A 23,446-nucleotide genomic window follows, 5' to 3' on the forward strand; every position below is an offset into this window, starting at 1 on the left:
TGCTTGAACATTTTTTTTTTTCTCTCGCTGGAGAAACAGGACAGACGCGTCCGTGCCAAGGAGAAGGCGTAGACTTCCTCCAAACATTTCCTCTGCCATCCCCGCTTTCGAGACTCGGTTTTGTGGAATCTTTGTAACGAGAGGACTTTTTCTTCCACCACCTGGTTGTTTCTTTCTCTGCTAGAAAAACAACAGGGACGGTCTGAACTTTTGCAGAAATGGATTGGGGAACACATCTTTGGGTAAGTTTGACAGCTGACACAGAAGCTTAACCCTCTGGGAGAAGTCGTTACAAAAAAAGCCCCTTCAACATCCCTTAAGAGTGTGCTGTCTTACTATTATTTTCGACGATATGTACACGCTACTCTTGTTTTACCACGGTAGGGCCAGGGTTAAGTAATCCTGAGACAACAGCAGGAGTCTTTATGTAAAGCCTGCAACCAGAGGATTTCGCAACTCCTGCTGCATTCCTTATCTTAAGCAGAGGGAAAAGAAGAGAGGTTTATTACTCTTTCTGGCCACCTTATCTATGTAGGCTGAAGGTGTACTCTGCTACCCTTTTCTGTCTCACTCCACCTTAATGCATGCTTGAACCGGAGCTTTGCTTTGTGAAAACATTTCTCTGGAAGTGTTGAGGGTTCTGACAGGTTGTCCTCTGTTGAAGGCTCATTTGTGTGACTTGTCACTGCATCTGGTCAGTGTCTCTCTCAGCTGTGAATCACACTGACAGTCATCAGGTCAGACAACCTTCATCACACACACACACACACACACACACACACACACACACAGTGGCCACTGATCCAGGGTTGCGAGTAAAGATTTTCATTTTAAATAGTTTCTGGATAAATCAATCAAGTTTTTGGTCTATAAAATGTGGGGGAAATTACAGAATTAGACACAATTATGTCTTCAATTTCCTTGTTTTTGTCTGACCAGCAGTCCAAAACTGAAAGACATCCTGTTTACGACCTGATATGACCACAGAAAAGCGGGGATTCCTCACATTTGAGATGCTGAAACAGGAAAATGTTTGGCGTTTTTGCTTGATAGATGATTATTTGTTAAAATAGTTCCTGATTAATTTTCTGACAGGCTAATCACTAATGGACTAATTATTTTAGCTCTACACTGATGCACTAATGCTATGTACAGTCTATTTTAGCGCAAACAAAATAGATTAGACTTGTTTATGCTTGTTGGTTTATTGGCTGGTGATGAAGAGCAAAGACAACAAATTTTCCCAAATCCTGCTGTGATTGAGGTCAGAGCCTAAGTACGTGCATCTGAGATTATTCCTCAGTTAAACACTGACTGGGTGAGGCTGCTATGTTAAATGCTTTGTTTATGAATAGTTGAAGTTAAAAAGTGATTCAGCTGCATCTGATTGTGTCGTGTTTGATGGGATCGGGCAACAGTAGTGTAATCAGACTTTATTGTGAGAAAACCAGCACATATTATAGCTAGAGCTGAAATTATTGGTTGATAAAACGATTAGTCAGAAAATAAATCAGCAACTAGTGCTGTAACTACTCATTATTTTCATTATCAATTAATCTCCTGATTATTTTCTCGATTTATTGACTAATTGTTTGGTCTATAAAAATGCCAGACAGAGAAGAAAGGCCCATCACACAAGCCCAAGGTGATGTCTTAATATTTCTTGTTTTGTCTGACCAATAGTCCAAAACCTGAATAGTTTATTATCACAATGGACAAAAAAACGAGCAAATACTGCAAGTAGAGAAACGGGAACCAGTGTTATTGGGCATTTTTGTTTGATAAATGATCATCATTTTATTGTTTCATTCATATGAGCAACTGTTTTGATAATGAATTGAGCGGTAAGTCATATAGTTTTTAAGCATAACTGTCAAATATTACCTAGCCCCAGCTCAAATGTGCTGCTTTTCTTTGTCCTAACTAATAATAAACTAAATATCTTTTGGTTTAGGACCGCTTTTTAGACAACACAAGCAATTTGAAGACTTTACCTCTGGCTTTTGGAAATTGTAGTTGGTATTTTTAACAATTTCCTGACATTTTATAGACCGAACGATTGTTCAATTTATGAAAAAAAATAAACTGCTCGAGAATAATTGTTAGTTACACCAACCTGACCCTTTGGGATCCGACCATCCAAAACAGGGTCTCTCTCCTCAATAGATGCTCACGAGGAGAACTCAAATTGGTACCATTCTACAATACAGTGCAAAAAATTGGATTAACGATTGAGTGAGGAACGAATCAGCGACATGATAATTAACTAATTCTTAGTAAGTAGTTCCTGAGTATCTCAGTTTCAAGAACTTAATAGGTGAGTTACTAAAGAACAGAATAAGAGATCCTATATTAATTAATCATTACATAATGATTAGTTCATAAATATCTGTAAATCGGCATACTGACCACTCTCCTCAGTTTCTGATTACCTCATAATCAGCCACTGAGTGCCACAAAACTAGTAACGTCTCAATTGCTTATTACTTAATCAGTAGGGTTGAAACGTTTCATCGATTAATTTGATTAATTCAATTACTAAAAAGCATTGACACACTGACCGCTACTTAACTTTCTCTGCCCCCCCAAATCAATTCAGTTGTATTCAATTCATAACAAGCTATCCCATTCCACTTTTCATATAGAGCAGGACCATACTCTTTGTAATTGTATTTACACAGACCCAGCAATTCCCACCAGTTAGGTTGAGTGAGAGAGGGGCGGGGGGCAGTAGATCGATGCAAGTAAAGTGGTATGAGCTGGCTGATTCAGAGTTAATCAGGAACTACGCATGAAGAGAGTGGTCAGTATGTCGAATTACATATATTTATGAACCTCCGCCCTGGGACTAGCAGTCCCAGGGGCCTCTCCAAACCCTGTAACCAGTTGGACTAGTCCCACCCCTCACAGTGATGAAACACAGCAGCAATAATGAGAGATGCAAAACAACAATCATACTGTAGCTCAATGCAAGTAAAGTGGTATGAGCTGGCTGATTCAGAGTTAATCCGGAACTACTCATGAAGCAAATGGTCAGCACGTTGATTCACAGATATTTATGAATCATTATCATTATGCACTGATTCATTGATATAGTATCTCAGTAATTTCTGCAGGAACTCTCCATTCTTTTCTATACAGTACTTAATTCTGAGATATTCAGGTGCTACTTATCAACAATTAATTCATTATCAGGTCATTGCTGATCTCGTTCTTTTGTAACTACTTTTGTGTACTGTATTGTAAGGTGTTATCCTCAAATTTTACATTTTTAGAGATATCAGCTATCACCTGCAATGTCATGTACACAAGTGAAAAGAAAAGTGAAACTTGCTCTCATTTAACCACATATGCCATTTCCCCTTTTGTAGCTTTAAGGTTAGAAAAAATCCTCTCATTCCACTCTGTCTTACTGTGTGCTATATCAGCCTTTTCCAACTTCTCTTCATTGAAGCTATATGATATTTACACTGAGTACAAGATTAAACTACAAGACTTTATGGTTTTCATGGCTGCACATCAGTTGAGACCCATTTCCACGATGGTATTCCTGAAATGTTTGGTGTCTTTGATACAAAATTTGTTGAATGTGTTAATAGGTTAGCTTTAGGTAGTCTCTCTAGCTTGGACATTTCGAGTTTTAATGGTGCAGATTGAAACATTCTAGTAGTTACTAAGCACTTTACACAAACTTAGTGATGGATTTACGGATGGCTGGTGCAACTAAATCCTTTTGTTTTGTAGCTTTCATTATGACTGAGTCTGACCTCAGATCTACCTGGATCAGGAAACGCTGCTGCTGTGTGTCGTCACTGTGAGGGGTGGGACTGGTCCAACTGGTTTCAGGGTTTGGAGAGGCCCCTGGGACCATCAGTCACAGGGCGGAGGTTCATACTGAGCTAATGATTATCTCATTCCTGAAGCCTGTCTCACTCACTATCAGTATTCATTCGTCTCACACAAACATGATATACTAAGTTAATTAATGGCGCAGCAGTGGCAAATGCATGGAGGAATATATTTCATAGATTCTTCACATGCTCTTTCTTAATCACAATTTGTATCTCATACATCTGATTGCCTCGATCACTCTCCTTCCTGGTGCAGGTTTTTCTGTTTCTTCTATTTCACTCCATTGTCCTGTGTATTCTCATCCTGTTCCTGCCTCCTCCCAGCCTTCTCGTTTCCAGGACATTGCTATCTGTGTTACTGTACGAGCTCCATTTAGCTCCCCCCCCCCCCCTCTGAGGACCTAATATCTATGTCTCTGGTTCCAAAAGACCTTGCAGCCTCTACGCACACACGCGCACACACACGCCAGCAACCAAAAGGTGGAGTCTTTCTTTGTATTTCACAACAACAGAACCACCCTGTTGCTTCGTGTGTCCAGACTCCTCATGTAAGCACACCATTCAGTTTTGTGGTCACATTCATATTCAGTGAGCCCTTTACTATATGTTATGACACTGTGTAGATATAAGCCAGTGGAGACAGAGAGGACAAATATTACCTGCCCAGCAGGTTTGTGTGTGTGTGTGTGAGAGAGAGAGAGAGAGATTGTGTTTTGAATGCATGGATGTGTGTGTAAAGAGAGAGAGAGGAATGTTGACAGGAGAGTTTTCTTTTATTCTTTAACCTATCTTTGCACTTCGTGTATGTGTGAGACTGTAGGTGTGTCTTAAGTGTGCGTGTGTAAAGGTTTTTCATCCTGTTGCCATTTTCCAAATCCATGGCCTAATGCAAATGAAAGCAAAGCAAAACAATACATCAGACAGGTATATGTGGGTACCTTGTAAAACCCCAGACCTCACCCCTTTTTGGGGGACCGAATAGAAGATCCAATTGATGTCAATGCAATTTGATGTGTTTGCATAAAAAATTGTTTTATTTACAAGTGTGTATGAATTCATTTTGTGTTAACCGAACCTTGAGTTTGGCTGATAGAGCACCGCCATGTTAAGTTTTTGCAACCAGCGGCACCGGACATGACCATATTTGGACGAGACGGTGGAGCTAACGGCCATGTGCGGAGCTGGTTAGCTTGCTAGGTGCATCTGTAATTCACTTTAACTGTCATTTTAACAGGCTTGCGCTGGTTAAATTTACACAGTGCCTTGGGTACGAGCCACTCTATCTATATCTATATCTGCCTGATTGACAGATAACCATGGTAATGACTTGTCAATCATAGATAATCCTGCGCTGACGCATACTCTGCTTTATGGTCTATTTTCCTCTAAATGGGACCATAATTTATTAAATGAACATGTTGTATTGAAGAAGACATGAAACTAGCGATTGAGACCATAAACTCATTATGAAAGTGTTTACTTTGGTGGTCGTTCAATAGAATGCAGGTTTAAGGGACTTCCGCATTGGATTCACATCTCAGACGGGAAGCTTCCCGCTTGATCCAAGTGGAACATGACCCAACACAGTGGCCAGATGTTTCTTATTCTTATATGCCTTAAATAATAAAAATGTTTAAGTTGTTATGTCAAAGCACGATTCTTTTGCCCGGAAGCTGGTCTGATGTATTAGAGCTGAAGCACTTAGTTGAGCTAAGAAAATTAATCAACAACAGGATACAAGCTCTTTGTTATCATTCTTGAGACAAAACAACGACTTGATTGAAAGAGAAAAAAAAGTCTAAAGTGTTTGTGTGCATATACATGTATGGAAATGGATACTTCTGTGCTGTTCCTCTCTTAGGACCAGTATGATCACATCGACAAGCACACGTTGGCAGGCCTCGACCTGGTGGAGCGTTACATAAAGTTTGTAAAGGAACGGACAGAGATAGAACAGAGCTACGCCAAGCAACTCAGGTGTGCCTTTGGTTTTTGTGAGCTTGTTTCTGAATGTTTAGTTATGTTTACATTAATTAGGATCTTAAATTTATTTGTGTCTTTATGTTTGTGTGTGTAATAGAGAGTCACAGTGCTTCTTTTACGCTGTCTTAACAGGAATCTAACAAGGAGATATGCCAAACGAGGAAGCAAGGATGAGCCAGACTGCAAGTGAGAGAATGAAAAATTTCTATTTCCATTATGTTTCCCTCTCCTCTTTTATTTTGCATGAATTACAAGTGACTGTTCACTAAACTCCCCTTTTAAAGATAGTGCCTGTTTTAGCTTTCCATTCTTGCACGGCAACTCCAGTTGACTTTTCAATGTTTCACACTAACGTGTTAAAATAGGAATCGAGTAAAAGGGTCTTAAATATGCACAGTGGCTAAATGATGTAGTACTAAAAGACTGAGGCTAAAGCTACATGTCAGGTCTGATGATCTATAGAGATATCATGGAAATAAAGGAGCTGCATTATTTGTGTATTGCAGTGTAGAGCTAGCTAGTTCTATTATTATAGTACAGTATTGTAAGTAAAATGTAGTACTCTTATTTCCAAAGAGTAGGAAGAATAGCCGATAAATTTGGAAAATGTAATGCTATCTTACGCAAGTTTGGCTAGAGCTTCTGGGGTTTAAACTTTCCCAAACCAAAAAGAGGGCAGGACAGAGTTCCTCAAAACTCTGATGGCTCCCACAGAGTGGATGTCCCAGTCCTGAAAAAGCATTTTTCTAAAGAAGTCTCACTAATTAATGTAATTAACTTGAAAATAATGTTTACTTATTTAGTTAGTTAGTTAAGCTAGATAGCTGGACATGCTAATGTTTGTTGTGTTACATTTGCTAAGATTAGACAATTTCTGTTCATTGGGATGGGTTTAGCGAACAGTCAGTTAAATGTTGGTCTCTCCAGCTGTGATAATTTTCCAAATTGTCTCTACTCCTTGCTGCAGATTCAGCAATCACGCATCCTTTCAGGAGATTCTGAATGAGCTGAATGATTACGCCGGCCAACGGGAGCTCATCGCTGAAAACATGATGACCGGCATCTGTGTTGAACTCACCAAGTATCTTCAGGATCTCAAACAGGAACGCAAAACAGTGAGAGAGAGAGAGGAAGAGCACATGAGGGAGGGAGAGAGGAAGGGAGGGATTGAAGGGAAGAAGGAAGGAACAGGGAAGTTTGGCAGTTGGCAGATTAGATTGATGTACGCTGTGTCATCATATTAAACCTCTTTCTTCCCCAGCACCTTTCTGATGTCAAGAAAGCCCAGCAGAATTTAGAGACCACCTTTAAACAACTAGAAAGTGTGAGTCACATATTGTTGTTGGATCACAGGATTGTTTGTTTGCCTAAAATTACCCAAAAAAATCTCACTTGCCTTTTGTGGTATCTTGTCATTGAGATATTTTTGTGGTAAAGCTTCATTTTACAGGTCCGTCAACTTTATTCTTCATATAGGTTGAATTGTATGTTTACATTTTCAGCGGACCTACACAGACCACAAGATTCTTAAATTAAACTAGTTTAACAGTTTAATTAGTTAGTTGGAGTGTGAGAATTAAATACTTTATATATTGGAGTGTGAGAATTTAATAATTTCTATTTTTACCCATAGTTTGTACTAATTTATATGTTTCTTTCCAAGAAACTTTCAGAAAATTATAGAAATTTGTAGATCTGTAAAATAAAGTGTTCCTCCTCCATTCCAAAGAGGTGAATGGAATTTTGTTTGTGGTACTGAAAAAAAACTACTGTTCTACTAAAAATAGAACGGCGGCATCTTTTCTTTATTTCTTTAGTGGAAAGTAGCTCTAGTGAAAACTGTGAGTTCTGTAGATTATCCACAGTAATGCAGGGACATTGGTAACGTGTGTTACAACGTGTGTTACACACGTTGCTGCTGAATATTTAAAATGTAATTTTGGTACCGCTTTCTAATAGGACATCCTTTCTTAAATGTTTATAAGTTAAATGTATAACACCCTTTGGGTTGCCAGGTTGTGAAAAATCTATCTGGCCTGTGAGTCATTAATTGTCATTAATAAAGTCAATAATAAAGTGTACAAACTGTCTAATAAGCCACAGAGTGTGCTGCTACAAATGCTGATGACCTTAACTTTCTATTAAGCGAACAGCAATATTAAGTCATCTGTAATTATAAATCATACTAAGTTAACAACAAAGGGTTTTACAACAATCCAAGTCAGAATAAGTTGTTACCAAATGGCTTTTGGTCCAGATACTTTTCAGAACCTTTCCAATCAAACAGCCCAGTGAAGTGGTTGACCCAAAAGAGATAAAATAACCTGTTTGAGGAGGAAAAACACCAGTCAGAGAGATTTTTCACCACCTGGCAGCCCAAAAAGTGTTAATGGCTTAATATATAAAATGAAAGAATGATCTAAAAATCTTTAGTAAATAATGTATTAGCCAGTAATAAAGTGCAACTTATAAATCCTTTGTAAAGGGTTTAATAAGTTTATGACTTCTATAATGGTATGGTAATGTTTTAATGCTTATAAAACAAAATCTATTCGCATTACTAGATACCACCAGATGTAAGTGAGTAAATATATCTACTGATTGGAATTTGTCCTAATTGAGCCTTTAACATACAGTAACATAATGTGCGTTTTATGATGGACAGTCCCCTTGCAGTGTTATTACTGCCAGTGGGACTGAATTCCTCAACTTTTGCATCGTTAATACTATTAAAGCTCTATTCAATTAAGTGTATTAAAGTGTAGATCTGACTGTGTGTACATACCCTGCAGACTAAGAAGCGATTTGCCAAGGAGTGGGCGGAGGCGGATAAAGCCACACAACAAGCTGAGAAAATCGAGAACGACAATAATGCCACTAGACTCGATGCTGAAAAAGTAAAAACACACACGTTGGCATCAACAGCTGAGCACAGATTTTTTTTCACCTTTTGGTTTTTAAGATATTTTCAGTAAAAACAATAATTGATCTGTCCTTGTTTGTCTTCCTCCATGGCGGCTTTCACCTCCTTGTGTCTCCCATCCCTCACTGCATCTGGTCCTGCATTTCTCCCACTTTGCATTTTGTTTTGCATCTCTTAATTTCTCATTCTTCCTGCCTCCTGTTGTCTTCCCCTCCCTCTCCCTTCTGTCATTCCTCCTATCATTCGCTCTGAAGGCCAAGCTGCATGCCCAAGCCCGCACACACACAGCAGAGGAGTGCAGGAACGACTATGCAGCACAGCTCCAGAAATACAACAAAGAGCAAAAGTTCTTCTACTACTCAGAGATACCAAAGATCTTCAATGTGAGATGAAGGCACACATATAGAATGCAGTACTACTGGGCAGAGTTCACAAACCTGCTCAAGTGACATAATGCAAACCATACACACCCTTTTATTGTCTTTCAAAATGTAATCCTTCTCCAGTGTTTCCGTATGTATTTGCATGAACAAAGTATAAACACAGACCATGTGAATATAATATGAAATTTAATGAGGCAGTTGTATGTTTGTGTACCAAACAGAAAATGCAGGACATGGATGAGCGGAGGATTCAACGGCTGGCGGAGGGATACTGCCAGTTTTCTGACATCGAGAAGAATGTGCTGCCCATCATCTCAAAGTGTCTAGAGGGAATCTCTGCAGCAGGGATGAAAATCAATGAGAAACAGGTAAATGAGATGTATTGGCTGTGCCTGTCTTTCTATCTGTCTGTCCAGTATCGTATCTAAGATACTTCTGATCTTATTGTTGGGAAAGTTGGGGGGATGCTGGTCCTGCTGATGTTTTAAGTAGAGTGCGTGCCAGTGAGAGAGGAATACATTAGGAAGCATATGCCATGACAACAGTGAACTAACCTATTAGGGAACTTGTTTAGTGAAAGGTCAAAATTCAGAGAAATGATACTCAGTAAAATGTTACCAAATTTGTGGCAGTGATAGTAGATGACATTAGGAAGCAGATGCCATGCCAAGTTAAACCTAAGCAACTGGTTTGGTGAAAGGGTTAAGGTTCAAGGAAATTTAAATATGTTTGTGTAATTTGTGGGGTTTTGGATTTTAAAGTGTGATTTCTCCAAGTTGGTTCAGTTTGTGCCAGTGGTAGAGAAAGACATTAGTAAGCAGGTGCCATGGCAATAGTGAACTAAAATATTGACAAATTAATTTGGTGAAAGGTCAAAGAGAAATGTCGTTGTGTTTTTTACAGAATTGTAGCCTTATATAGAAGTAGTATAATTATATTAATTTTATTTTTGTATTTCTTATGTTCATATAATAACAGAGAGAACACATTATTATTATTATTATTATTATTATTATGTTCATAAAAAATCAAAGAACATTAAAGAAAGCCTGTGCATGTATCTTTCAGGACATTTGCCTTGCTCACAGCCCATCCTTACTATAATAACACTACTTTAGGTGCAGCAAGGTTTCAGACAGCGGCAGGGTTGACAATTTTCACCATTTTCTGACATTTTATAAACCAAACAATAATCAAAGCATATAATATGATTTGTAATAATCAATGCATAACCAAGATGTGTTAATTTTAATCAAAGCAAACATTTTACTTGCATGTGGGTTTAATCCCAAGAAAATGCTAATGGTCAGAAAGTAAGGACAGTCAAGCACAGGAACTTTGAAAAGATAAAGGTCACTGAACATGCGAAAGAGGATGAGAGCATTGATACTGGAAGTTGTCCATGTTGTCTGAAAGTAGGGTCATGTTTCAGTAGACATGTGTTCTGCTTAGCAACATGACCATGTCTCAACTTCACACCAATGAGAAAGTTCCTTGTTTGAGTGACTGAATTATTGACCAACCAAAAATATCACATCCCATCAGGAGGAGCTTGGTATGAAAGGTTTTATTTAATGTTATTGAAGCCATTGTGAACCACAACCCCAGATTAGCTGTTACCTTCAGCTTGTGGTCTTTATGCTAAGCTAAGCTAATCATCTGGCTGTAGCTTCATTAAACCTCACACACAGTAGAGTGGTATCAATCTTCTCATCTGACTCTCAACAAGAAAGCAAATTGCGTATTAAAGTATTCCTTTAATTATGCTGTTTACCTGACATTTTTCGAAATTTGAAAAGCCTACAGTACAGATTACTTCAGTGTCATTATTTCTATGTCCACAGGTTTACTAGGTTTACTTAAGCAATCTAATACAACCCATCCTATAATAAAAACTACTTTTGTCAAAACCTATTGTTGACACTGTGTCGGAGAGTTGAGAGTGGGTGTTGATTAGAGGCTGACATTTTTTCAGGAATCCTGTGTGTCAAGGGATTCCTGTATAATTCCCGCGAGATGAGACAATTTCACTATTCATCATGGGACTGGGACGGGACAGGAATCATAGGTCCGTTTTTTGGATATATAGTTCTAATGTGAAAACATCACATTTTCAGATTATTTTTTTAAAATTATAAACAGGATTGACAAGAGGAATTCTTCCGGGATTGGGATGAAACAGGAATATTTTTGTGGGAGTGGGATGGGACATGAATAAAAATCCACTCCTGTATCACCATCTAGTGTTTAATTTTTAACACAGGGGTTGTTGTTGTTGCTATTTCATGTATGTAAATGAGGTAAATTTTCTGTGAAGTTTAAAATATACTGTTTGTCTGTTTATCTCCCTGCAGGATTCGATGCTGTTCATAGAGCAGCACAAGTCTGGTTTTGAGCGACCTGGAGATGCAGAGTTTGAAGACTACAGCCAAGGAATCAAACCGGCAACCTCTGACTCCAGCCTTCACCCACCTAAAGTGCGCGCTAAACTCTGGCCTTTCAGCAAAAAACAGCAGAAGGTGAATATGCAGTGTTCACATTAGATTTGCTTGTCTTTCAGTTTGTATAAAAACTGCAGCATCTCAAGGAGGAGACATTTACTGCCTCTCCCCTCTCTTCCTCGCCTGCTTCTGCATTTGACTAACTGAATTTCCCATCTTTCCTATTCTATCAGGCTAAAATTATCTTGTCATTTCTCATTCATATAGGCTATCTTTATTTACAAGGTTGAGTTGTTAGTCTTTCTCGAAACACGTGTGGTCTTATTTTGAAATAAAGGCGACATGATTAGACACTGGAAACAATAAGGATCACCCACAAAACTGAGTGCTTCACAGTTTAAACATAATTATGTTAATTAGTACATTAATTAACAGTGATGAAATGAAACCCTGCAAAAACATCTCTTAGTGTCCAAGGAAGGTTAAAATATAAGGCAACTGGACTTCATTGAAGATATAGAAGAATCCTCTGTAGTGTCGTTAGCCAAGATGAACGATACTGCTGATTCGTTAGTGCCCCTAGCTGTTATACTAACAAACCAGCAGTATCGATCATCTTGGCTAACGACTCTTGGATGAGGGACATAACACCTTCTAGTATCCTCAACCAAGTCCAGTTGCCCTTGAATGTAACCTTGCTTGGATAACTATGACCTGGATGACTGAGAACCTTCACAGACGTCTCATAATGTGAAGTGAATTCACTCTAAAGAGTTTAGAAATAAATTTGATTTATATAATTTACAAATAATTAATTAACTTACTCCAATTGATTTCATGTTGCTAATGCATTTGATACATTTTAGTGTTTAAAGCACCTTTAATAGATGCTCCCAAAAGATTTATTTTATATTAAACTCCATATAAAATTTTATATAGAACAGCAACGTTCAACATTACGCCCTCATTAGTTGTACATAGCATCCTAGCATAGAATCCTTGATATATAACTGAGTTTAGCGTTGATGCGTACATGTTGAAGTAACTGATGACAGGGCCTGCAACGTGTTAAATCAAGTGAAGTCTACATACAGACCTTCTTGGTCACATTAAGAGCATTAGCCTGTCCTTGACCTGATGAAGCAGTAACGTCGAAACAACGTAGTTGTACTCAATAACTAAATAAATAATTTTCAGGAGCATTTATTCAATGTGCAGGTGTTTTTTTTCCTGATATTGTTAATATTGGGATGTGCCACCACCACCAATACAGCGTTATGGCTTTGCTTTCTGATAACACAGGTTTTAGTTTAGTAAATCTAAAGAAACAAATGTGGATTGGTTCTTTTTTAAATGTTATTTTGCTGTATAGTATATCATGTATAGGTGAAGATAACTCTTACTGTAGGTGTTTAAATTAAATATTGATAATGACACAAGTTTATCTTTAGAGTGAAGTTAATCTTTGAAAACGGGTCACAAATATAAAATAAAGGTTAATTTTCAAAGACACCTGGGCACTTAAGTTTTTAGTAAATGTTACTCGAACGTGAGTAAATAGTGTCTCTGTGGGGAACTATTTTCAGCCATGGATTAATACACATTTGATGACACTTTTTATGGCACCAGTCCAAGTGTATTCATTAAAAATAAGCGACATTGCCAATGTTCATCGCATGAATAACACGTCACGTCTCACTGATGTGGGTTTTTTTGGACAACAACGGATGTCTATGACACAGAGGTTATAGGGTCAGTTCATTGTTGGTTTTGGTCCATTTCATGGGATTTGTTGACAAAAGAAAAATAAATATCACCAGACTTGTCCTGTAAATAACCGATATGTTTTCATTTCAAATACTAATTACATCAAAGTTTCTCTGTACACTTCTAAGAAAAGGTGTCACGTTACAGCTAACTGTGGATAAACCTGTAAACCTTTCGCAGGTTTGAGGGCTCGTTGCAGATACATTTTAAGACAGCTGTAAAGACTTTAATCTTAATCTTAATCCATACAAAGAGAAGAACCCAGCCCTGTCCTTATCTTGCTCCTGTTGACCACTGAAGAAGTGCAAATTACACTCACAAGGTCTTATAACAATGCTTTGAAACAAACACACACACTCAAAACTCAGCACACATTCCACTCATGTCTTACCCCACCACCCTGTTGCCCTCAGGGGCCAGTACTAATTCCGGTCTGCTGCACAGACTTGCCCTGAAAACACCACGTGCTCTCCTTTTAACTCTTTGTCCACTTTATTACAAAAATATCCGCATCTGTTTGACTCTTCTTCTCTTCTACCAGTGTAATCTCCCTCCTGTGCTCCTCTTCCTCTGCTCCCTGTTCCTCCACCTTGTATCCCCCCCCCCTTCAGTTTACCCTTCCGTCTTTTTCTCCCCCGTCGCCTTTCCTACCGGGCAGCCACCCCCTCTTCCTCCCCCTCTCTAAGCTGGAGCACTCCCCCCTCTCTCTCTGCCTGAGAGAGTTCAAACGCTCTGTCAAACCCAGGATTTCCACCTTAAAGATATTACACAAACAGCACTGGGTGAGTGACGACATCTGCTCAGGTCCAATCCCCATGTCATATGTTGTAAACATCTCCTCTCTCATGTATTTGTCCCATTGATGCTATTACTCCTGCTGTTATATCTGAATATTGCTACTTTATACCCCCTGTTCTTTTGTAAAAACTGTCACTATGCCTATTATTGTAAAAGTGTGTTTCCCATTCAGTGTGTTTGTTGTACACCTATTCTCTCTGTTTAGATATTGCATGCTGAAAAACACACAGTGACACTTATTAAGGAATATATATAGGGTGGACTGAACAGGTGCTGAAATAGCATAATTCTGGTGCTGCACTCGCTCCTGTGGGTTAAAAGGTACAAAGTCTGGGTCATACCAGAAAGTGGAATGCTGAAATTCATCGTTGTGTCTTTTAGAAAGTACTAGAGGCTGTTAACTAGTGTATACTGTTAGTTAGCAAGTTAGTTAGCTCCGTCCAGCCCCAGTTGGTGCTTGTATTACCATTACATGTAAATAACAGCTTTAAGCATCCAATTTTCCAAATAAATTTTTCCAGCCATCTCGGAAGATTGTTCAACAAAACTTACCGCCCTTCTGAAATGTCCAGAATCCTCAAAGACTCTGGATGAAAGAATAATCCAGGTATACAGAACTGACATCTCTTTTTGTAAAACACACAAGCAAAACATTAACACGTTATTGTGTGTGAAAATATTACGTTTTGGATAGAGATATTAAAACATAGTATAACAGATAATTTTTCACAGATAATTTTTCACCAAGATTGTTAAAAAAGTCTTAAGGGGATTCTGGAAGTACTGTCAGAGCAACAGTAAGTTATGTTAAATGACTGTATGGGTTTCACTGGGTAATACCTTTCCAGAAAGATATTAATACATAAGGGGGACAAACTCGGTTTGGGTTTTCAGTCGCTAAAAGGACAGTATGTTTGTACCACGGACTCCTATCTCATAACTAAGCAAATTGTTTTGGTTTTTAGATATCGCTCACTGAAATTATTCTTTCCTCCCAATTACAATGGAGAAGAATGTAAGTGAAAATTTTCATTTAAAAACATTCAACACAACATTTCCTTTCAGAAAAAGTATCGCTGCTACTTTGGATAATCCACACAAGAACACTGTGAACACTTTTCAGTCTTCATGGGGAGAGAAGTAGTTATTCAGTGGATATAGTCTAAGATCTCTAGTTGCATATTGTTATCTAAATATGTGTCTGTAGAGACAAAAAATTAGGCCCTTTCTTTGAACTCAAGATTTTGAGAAAATTATCCATCTTTTATCACATCACACCGGCCTCAGTCAGTCTGCATGAGCTCAGCTTCAACTAGTCCGGAAGCAGATTAAAGGTCAGGGATGGAGAAACTACTGTTTATAGTGCTTTTGCTATTGTCACTCCTCAACTTAAGAGCTTTCTCCCAAAATGTTAGAAAATTTAAATCACTTCTTTAAAAAAAATCTTAAATCTCATTTGCATTTACTATCATTTTCCTTTAGTAACAATTTAAGATTTTAATAATTTTTTATGCATTTAATTTAATTGTTGCACTTACCTAAGTGTATGTTGGTGTGGCGAGAGAGTTATACTTGTTTGTTTCTGTCGTGAGTTGTTTATACGGTACACACCAGTCCAAAACACTGCGCAGCTGAAATTCAGTGGTATTCTCACAGGGTGTTATGGGTTCTGAACAGCCATGCTCCTCACCCTCTCTCTCCTCTCTAACCAGGGTTTGTTTGCTTCACACAAAATAATGATCTGTATTGCTCTGTATTGTTAGGTTTCTTAGACTAACATGCAGCATTAACCTGTCAGTCTGTGTGTAGATGTCTTATTAGCAGTGGGAATGAGAGTTAGAGATAGGGAGGAGTGACATCTGGTGGTGAGCAGTAATAAGAGTCTGTATACATGACGTTTAGGACAATTACTGTGTGTGTGTGTGTGTGTGTGTGTGCGCGCGTGTACGTGTATAGCTGCCCGCAGCAGAAGATTTCTCTCATCTTCCTCCGGAGCAGAGGAAGAAGAGGCTGCATGCGAAGATTGATGACATCACCAAGGAGCTGCAAAAGGCACAGGACCAAAGGTGACAATATCACCAACAGAATCACAGGCATCCCCAAGGCCTTTGTAATTTATAATTAATCTACTGAGTATTAGTTTGAACTCATGGTATTCACTGTGAGCATCTGTTTGGGACAGCATAGGTTGGACCGTATGTGGTGGTGCCCTAATTTAATTTTTTTTGGTGGACACCTAATTAGTTCAGAGTAGAAGATCTTAAAAGCCTCTTAAAAGTGTTTCTCTATAACGCTGAATATCCATGACTAAATGACCTAAAGTTTTGGATCTAACAGTTTTCTACTGAGCTAATCTTCTTCAGTATAACTGTGTGGATGGGGTATCAAATTTGACTTGATTGCAGTCTGGCAACATAAGCAAACAACTCTGATTGGTGTACAGAATTACAGGACATCACCTTTTTCCAATTGAGCCCCGTCCACTTCAAACCAGTGAGTAGAGCCCAGATTAAACCATAGACACAAACGTCTCTCGTGAATTAATGAGAACAATTGCAACTTTTGCAGAAAAGTGTTAATATAGGACTCCATGGCTTATATGAAGAAGCTGAGAAATGTGGATTTCAATGCTTTAAATAACACATTTGTTTCGTAGCTTTATTGTAATATCCTTGATCAATATGACAAAACCCCTTGTAAAAAAATGTTCCCAGTTTGTTGCGGAAGAACTTGACTGGTTCACACACAGAGCCCTGATCTTAAACCTATATCTTTGTTGTTGTAAGTTTAAGCCAGACTTTTTCCACCCACCATCAGTGCCCAACCTCATTAATGTCTCTTCAGCAAGTCTCCCAATTTGTACAAACTTCTCCTGTCCTTATCAGCAGTGCTGCACAGGAGAAAAACATCCTTAATGAGTGCTCACATTTCCAAAACAATAACGCTTTCCTTCACCTTTCTGACCTCAGTGACGCACTGGAGAAGATGAAGGGTGTGTATGAGAAGAATCCACAGATGGGAGACCCCTCCAGTCTGGAGCCTCAGATCACAGAAACTGCTCACAACATAGGCCGCCTAAGGGGGGAGCTGACCAAATATGAGGTTGTCACACATACACACACAATGCATGCTTACGTTGTGTGCATTATCAGATTACATTATATGTGCTTTTATGCAACATTAACATCTATTGCTGGTTCATTATAGACGTGGCTGTCAGAAGCAGTGGGGGGAGAGGAATCGTCCAACACCATCAACAATAATACTCGACATAGGTAAGACCTATGTTTAAAGGAGCAGTTTGACTTTTCAGGAAATACCCTTATGGCTTTCTTGCAGCAAGTTAAATAAGGAAATTAATACCAATCTCATTTTTGTTCAGTAATGCAATTTGGATTTACTTGAATCACAATTTGTCGAAACCAGAGGTGAAAGAGTAAAGAAATGCAGCAGGTTGATTCACAATATTTAAAGCATTCTCACTAATTTCTTTGTTTTACAAAAACTTTTAAGCACAGTCGTGTTATTCTGTCTCTTATTCTTCTATTAACAATGCAAATAGATAAACTAGCAAGGCTACCGAAAAGTATTCTACTGACATCTTTGGCTGTCTTTGTCAGTCACATGATCCAGGCCTCCCACTGGAAGCATGGGGTGCCATGCAGCCAGGGGAAACTCCAGGAAGTCACTGCGACAGAAATTATCTGACACCAAATTCCCCATATAACATCTTGTTGTTTTTACTAGCTAGCTGTTTCCCCCTGTTTCAAGTCCTTATGCTAAGATATCCAACTGGGCAACCGACTGCTGGATGTTTAACTTACTTCTACAGATATGAGAGTGGTATCTCATCTAACTCTCGGGAAGAAAGCAAATACATGTATTTCCCAAAATGCCCAACTATTTTTAAAAATGTGAACAGGTGTAGCAGAAAACACTGATGAAATTACATGTCTTGATTTGTTTATTTTCAGTGTTGTAGCAGCTGACCAGTCTCACAACATCTACACAGAATTTGAAGACGAGTTTGACGACATAGAAAGCCCTGTTGGCCACTGCGTGGCTCTGTACACCTTTGAAGGTACATTGTCATATTTACACTCTACTTGTTCATAAATAGATGTCATTTAAGCCTTTTAAGTCTTACTTGTGTGTGTTTGTGTGCAGGCAACAGTGAGGGCACCATTTCCATTACGGAGGGAGAGCTGTTGAGTATAATGGAGGAGGATAAAGGAGATGGATGGATGAGAGTACTTAGAGCCAGTGGAGAAGAGGGCTATATACCTTCATCCTATGTCAAACTTGGCCCATAACACACTCAGAGCTTGTGATGGAAAGTTAAGAGCCAAAGGTGAATACAAAGTCATCCATGATAATTGGAGCTTTTCTCTACATCTTTTATCTCACCCAGTGACGTGCATAGTGAGATGAATATGTGAGATTAGAAAGCTTGTTATCGAGGCTGATTGCGATATCGAGTCTGTCTCTCTTCGCTGAAGCAGGAGAGGTTGTCAGTCCTGTCTGATCTTCATAGATTTCAGCTCTTTTAAAAACCAAACCTTTGAATGTATACCTGAACATTTTGTCAGTGTCAACTCATATAACAGCATCATAGTAGCCTACATTGCTACCCTTCTTTATGTCGATATAGACTGCTGAATTTTGTCTTTTGGTAACAGCCCTCTAAAATCTCTTTCCTGACAGGATACTGTGAGGAGGTTTTTTTTTGTCATAGTAATGTGATGTATGCCTGGATGAAAACCACTATTTTATAGGGAATGCAGAAAATATAAAATCTCTTAATGGACCATCACAGTGAAGGATAGGTTCACATATATTTATGTCTATCTCAAAGCAATAGCCTGGTGCCTGTATGAACACTGAAACATGTTGTGCTTACTGCAATAATTCTTCCTGTTCATACTGACCCTGAGGAGATCCCTCCCTAATGAGCTTCTAATGTAAGTGATGGTGAGCAAAATCCACAGTCCACGTTTTGAATTAAAATATTTCCACGTTCTTTTGAAGCTAATATGAGTCATTAGCAGTCTGAGTTGGACTAATCAAGTGGGTATCTGTCAAAGTTTAAGTGTTTTTAAATACTTCTTTGTATTACTATCCCTCCTCTACATATAAGCAGGAAATTCTGTCTGGGAAAACACAAAGAGAAATTTCACATTAAAAATACTTAAACTTCCTCCTATTAGCTTCAAATAAACTTTGGAAGATATTTTAACCCAGAAAGGGCTGTGGATAATCATATCCAGACCTCTAAATCTCACTCAAATCCTCTGAAACAATGGACATTTTAAAAAATCTTTGCTGTTATTCTGACTTTAAATACAGATAACCTGTTCTACAAAATGTTCAAAGAATTAATGACACCAGGTTAGATTTAAAAGGGAGGAAAATGGAGTTTTGTGATTCAGCTTCCCACTGGATCAACAGCCTTCTCGTGTTAAACTCTGCACAAACACACCATTCTGCACATTAAAGCTCAAACATCCAAGACAAGTGGAGTGGGGCTTTAAAAAATCTCGCTCTCTATCAATCTGTCCTGCACTAGTTGATGTTTCCTCAACATTTAAGGGGTATTATTGTATGACCCATTTTTAAAAAGACATATGTATTTACATGTATCGTTTGAGTGGAAAAAACATTTGTTGTCTTTTTTGTTTCTTTTTTAGAATCATTCATGAGAAATAATACATGCAAAAAATAAAGAAATACATTTATTGCATCAGAAACGATCAAAAACACAGTTTCCAGTGTGGTTGCCTAACAGCAGCAGGTCATGTACAAAGGGAACTAACTTAGTTTTAATAGTGTTCATGTTGGTCCTTTTGTCAAGCAACAACACTTGTTGTATACTTGATTCCAAACTGTCTGATCAGAAATGCACAATGGAAGAAGTAAACAGATGCTAGTTTCTGGGTAAACAATTTCATATTTGCTTAAAAAGGAAAAATAATCCACTGTCGCATGATAAGCTTAACCTTCTCACATCTCAAAAATAACTTCTCCCCTTGCCTGTGTGATCGCTGCCTTAGCTCCTGCAACACGAGGCTCAACTAATATGTTTCACTTTATTCACTGCTTTTTATGTTCTTCTAGTGAAGAAAGTGCTGATTTCACCTTTCACTTAGTGAAACAGGCCCTGAGGCTCAGGTTAGAGCGTCAGGTTGTTGTGGGGTGATCTCCACGGGTTCCAGTTTATCAGAGAGGACACAAAGAATCTTGTCGAACTTCATGTAGCGCTCCTTTCTGTCAGCTGCTGCCCCTGACTGACCCCAGAACAGCCTCAGGGCAAACTCTGTCTGGAAAGCCTCCAGCAGCTCAGGGATTGGCTTCCAGTCTCCTGCTGAAACAGTGTGATTGACATCTGATCCGATCCGATAACACAAATGATGTCATTTCTGTTTCAATGTACACTGAGTATAATACCATATGCTTCCTGCCAGAGTAAGTGTGTTATGTGCCTACCTTACAACGGGCCTCATGCAAGAAACACACGCACAAACAGATTTGTTCTTAAGTGGCACATATGAGATTTAAGAGAATTCTTTGCATTCACCAACTTTCTTATACTTCTAATGTAAGATAACAAAACAGAACTCACATGTACCGAAAGTCTGCCACTCTCCACAGGAGAGACTTAAGGGATCATAGTATAATCCCTTAATCTAAATGAATTTATTACGGAAATCAACAAAAATAAAAGTTACTATAAATACTAGATAAATAGTAACGTAATGAAACTATATTCTGTTCACCATATCATTGTCTTTAGGCTGCCAATTTGAGGTTTTTTATTTTTAGAATTTTATATAAAATATGCCAATATGTTTTATTTATTGGCATATTTTAACATGGCAACATACAAAACAGTAAATATTAGGAAAATTCTCCCATTCCAACAGCTGCCTTAAACTCATCTATGTAAGCTGATGTCCAGGAGAACATCATCTTTATAATAAAGACAGCGAAACATCCCCCACTGTAAAATATTCTCTCATCTATCTCTTGACCAACTCCTGTCTAAGTCACCACTTTTTAAGCATCCAACTTCATATCAAACCATTCTGTCTTTATTTCTGTCAAGTACATTGCTTCTCTAATGATATGTCATTGGCATCTAATTGATATTTTCTAATACTGTACCCACTACTCATAAGGTGCAGTTGGTTATGTTTTTGACTTGAAGCTATATGGTGTGAAATTAATCTTTTTATACTCAATTTCGGGGGGTTGCTTATGCTAACAATCAAATCTCATTAACACACCTCTTCATGAACAGGTGACATTCATCAGGTTAAGACAAATAATTTATGACAAGTTTGCACAGTTTAAGACGAGTGTTCGGTGAATCTGACTGGCAACACTCTTACGAACAAGCCTCACAGAAAAGATTTAGGATAAGAATACAGTACTGTTAAAGCATGATGCCCATTGTCTGTCACTGTCTCTAAGAAAAGACATTACTGTACATGCATGTGTGTACCTGTGAGCAGAGAGTGTGCATGCTGCTGATAATCTTGTGCATGCAGCGCAGCTCTGCGAGCTGATTGGAGGACATCATACAGAAGCTGACAGCCTCGCTCACTGTTCTCCACTGGGTCCTCACCCTCCATTGTCATCAGCAGAGGAACAAGGTGTGGTACGGCTATAGGACCCTGGACTACAGAGTCTACAGAAAAACATATTAAGACAGTACACATATGACTCAATGCAGTCCAATACATTCACTATTTAATAACTGGGTCACTGTGTTATTTATAAAGCACTTGTTTTAACCTATCAGGTGTTTTAACCCCTAGACCATCACTATAAAAAAGGGGAAGTTTGCCTATTTTACACATCCAAGTCAGTTTTTAGGTTTCAGGGAATCCTACTAAATATGTGAAAAGGGTCGTATAAAGCCTTTGCGGCTACAGAGGAAGCTGTGTAAAGTCTGATTGATTGTCTCAAGGGTCAATTTCAGCTGTGCCCCCCCCCCCCCCCCAGTCTGTTTGATTTTACAGTGTAGCCAAACAAACTGACTGCAGCTCCGACCTGTTCTGCATTTCAACTCTTCCTACACCTCAACAGCCGATGCCGGCACTTCCTTCACAAAAGTTGCATTGGACAGAAGCATCAGCCAAATAACTGTTATGTGTCCACCACTCACCGTCTCCCTCATTAAGCAAGTTCATAAAGGGTTTGAGTTTCTTCTCAAATAAAACCGCAGTCTCTGTGTGGTTCCTCCGCAGCGCACGCCACGTCATCTCCAGTCGCATTATCTGCATATGTCGATGCACAAACGTACCATGAGTGCTGAAAAACTTAAACCAGCTTCCACATGGCTTAAGTTTGCATTGAGCAAGCATATGTAATAATTACACCACCTGAGGCATCTCCAGAGCTTTCATCACGGCTGAGAAGGAATAGAGGTCGTGGGCGTGTTCTTTCAGAGCCTGAGCCAATAAGATTAATTTATGTAAAACGGCTGCCCTCTGGCTCACAGTCCCTGTGCAGCCTAGGATGTCCACTGCGACTCCCAGTGCTAATAGATGATGCCTAAAAATTGAAAGATTAATGGATCAGAGGTGTTTGAGAGAGCAGGCAATAGAATAAGGCAGTTGGTGAGGGACAGTTTTCTCACTTCCCACTAGTGGCATCCATCCACCCCGATCCACCCCAATAAAATGAAGGTGAAAGTAATTTTGTAGTACCCACAGAATTGCATGTAAAAAAAAGAAGCAACATTTAGTGGGGGCAGGGTACTCTGGATAATACACAGAACTACTGTTTACCAAAGAAACAGTCCCCCTGAAAACTGTTAATGAGGACACTGATCACTGTCAAATACATTTTCTAATTCTTTCAGCACCACAAACCAAACTAAGCAATCCCGTCAGCAAGGAGATGGATACCTTAAAACCTACACAAATTAAACCAAAGATATCTGCATGGCTAGATACCACGAGGGATAAATGAGAAAATATGAACAAACATCATCTGAAATGTGATCCAATTATCATCTCAACCAACTCTTTAATCTACTGTTGTGTATAAAGTTTGTCAGCTGCATGTACCTTTCTAACAAATCCTGTCGCAACTGGTGTCCATGTGGCAAAGTGACAAGCTCCAGCCCTGATCCAACTCCCATAATCCTTTTCTGCTCATCAGTCACCCCAACGATGCGCGCTACCTGCAGCACCACAACAATGACAAATCAATGGCCAGTCAGGTTTTCCATCCAGTTCACTGAGTGATTATTCAACCTCCTCTCAATTTGTGGGAATTGGGTTGTTGAGTTTG

General features: G+C 38.8%; 2 protein-coding genes across 5 annotated transcripts in view; one reads left to right on the plus strand and one right to left on the minus strand.

Annotated features, from left to right (window-relative positions):
- LOC119898705 (cdc42-interacting protein 4 homolog) lies at positions 1 to 19,898 on the plus strand. Its single transcript, XM_038712904.1, has 14 exons — positions 1 to 242; positions 5,713 to 5,828; positions 5,967 to 6,020; positions 6,802 to 6,949; positions 7,096 to 7,158; positions 8,627 to 8,731; positions 9,012 to 9,140; positions 9,362 to 9,508; positions 11,495 to 11,659; positions 16,103 to 16,212; positions 17,116 to 17,248; positions 17,354 to 17,421; positions 18,121 to 18,227; positions 18,314 to 19,898. The coding sequence occupies exons 1-14, from the start codon at positions 219 to 221 to the stop codon at positions 18,457 to 18,459; spliced, it is 1,515 nt and encodes a 504-aa protein (XP_038568832.1). The 5' UTR covers positions 1 to 218; the 3' UTR covers positions 18,460 to 19,898.
- The window catches only part of sh2d3a (SH2 domain containing 3A), a 19,546-nt gene continuing 15,965 nt past the window's right edge, over positions 19,866 to 23,446 (minus strand). For 2 of the 4 annotated variants that reach the window (XM_038712899.1, XM_038712902.1), the window contains 5 exons: positions 23,221 to 23,336; positions 22,531 to 22,702; positions 22,314 to 22,425; positions 21,648 to 21,833; positions 19,866 to 20,528 (listed from right to left, as the gene is read on the minus strand). In XM_038712899.1, the coding sequence (XP_038568827.1) occupies positions 20,311 to 20,528; positions 21,648 to 21,833; positions 22,314 to 22,425; positions 22,531 to 22,702; positions 23,221 to 23,336 (804 nt within the window). In that variant the 3' untranslated portion in view covers positions 19,866 to 20,310. The remainder of the gene's footprint in view (positions 20,529 to 21,647; positions 21,834 to 22,313; positions 22,426 to 22,530; positions 22,703 to 23,220; positions 23,337 to 23,446) is intronic. The other 2 variants (XM_038712900.1, XM_038712901.1) reach the window with 2 other exon arrangements.

Source organism: Micropterus salmoides, unplaced genomic scaffold (assembly GCF_014851395.1).
Source record: "Micropterus salmoides isolate LMB-PRFRI ecotype aquatic unplaced genomic scaffold, ASM1485139v1 Ms_hic_scaffold_12, whole genome shotgun sequence".
In the NCBI taxonomy this organism is placed as follows: domain Eukaryota; kingdom Metazoa; phylum Chordata; class Actinopteri; order Centrarchiformes; family Centrarchidae; genus Micropterus; species Micropterus salmoides.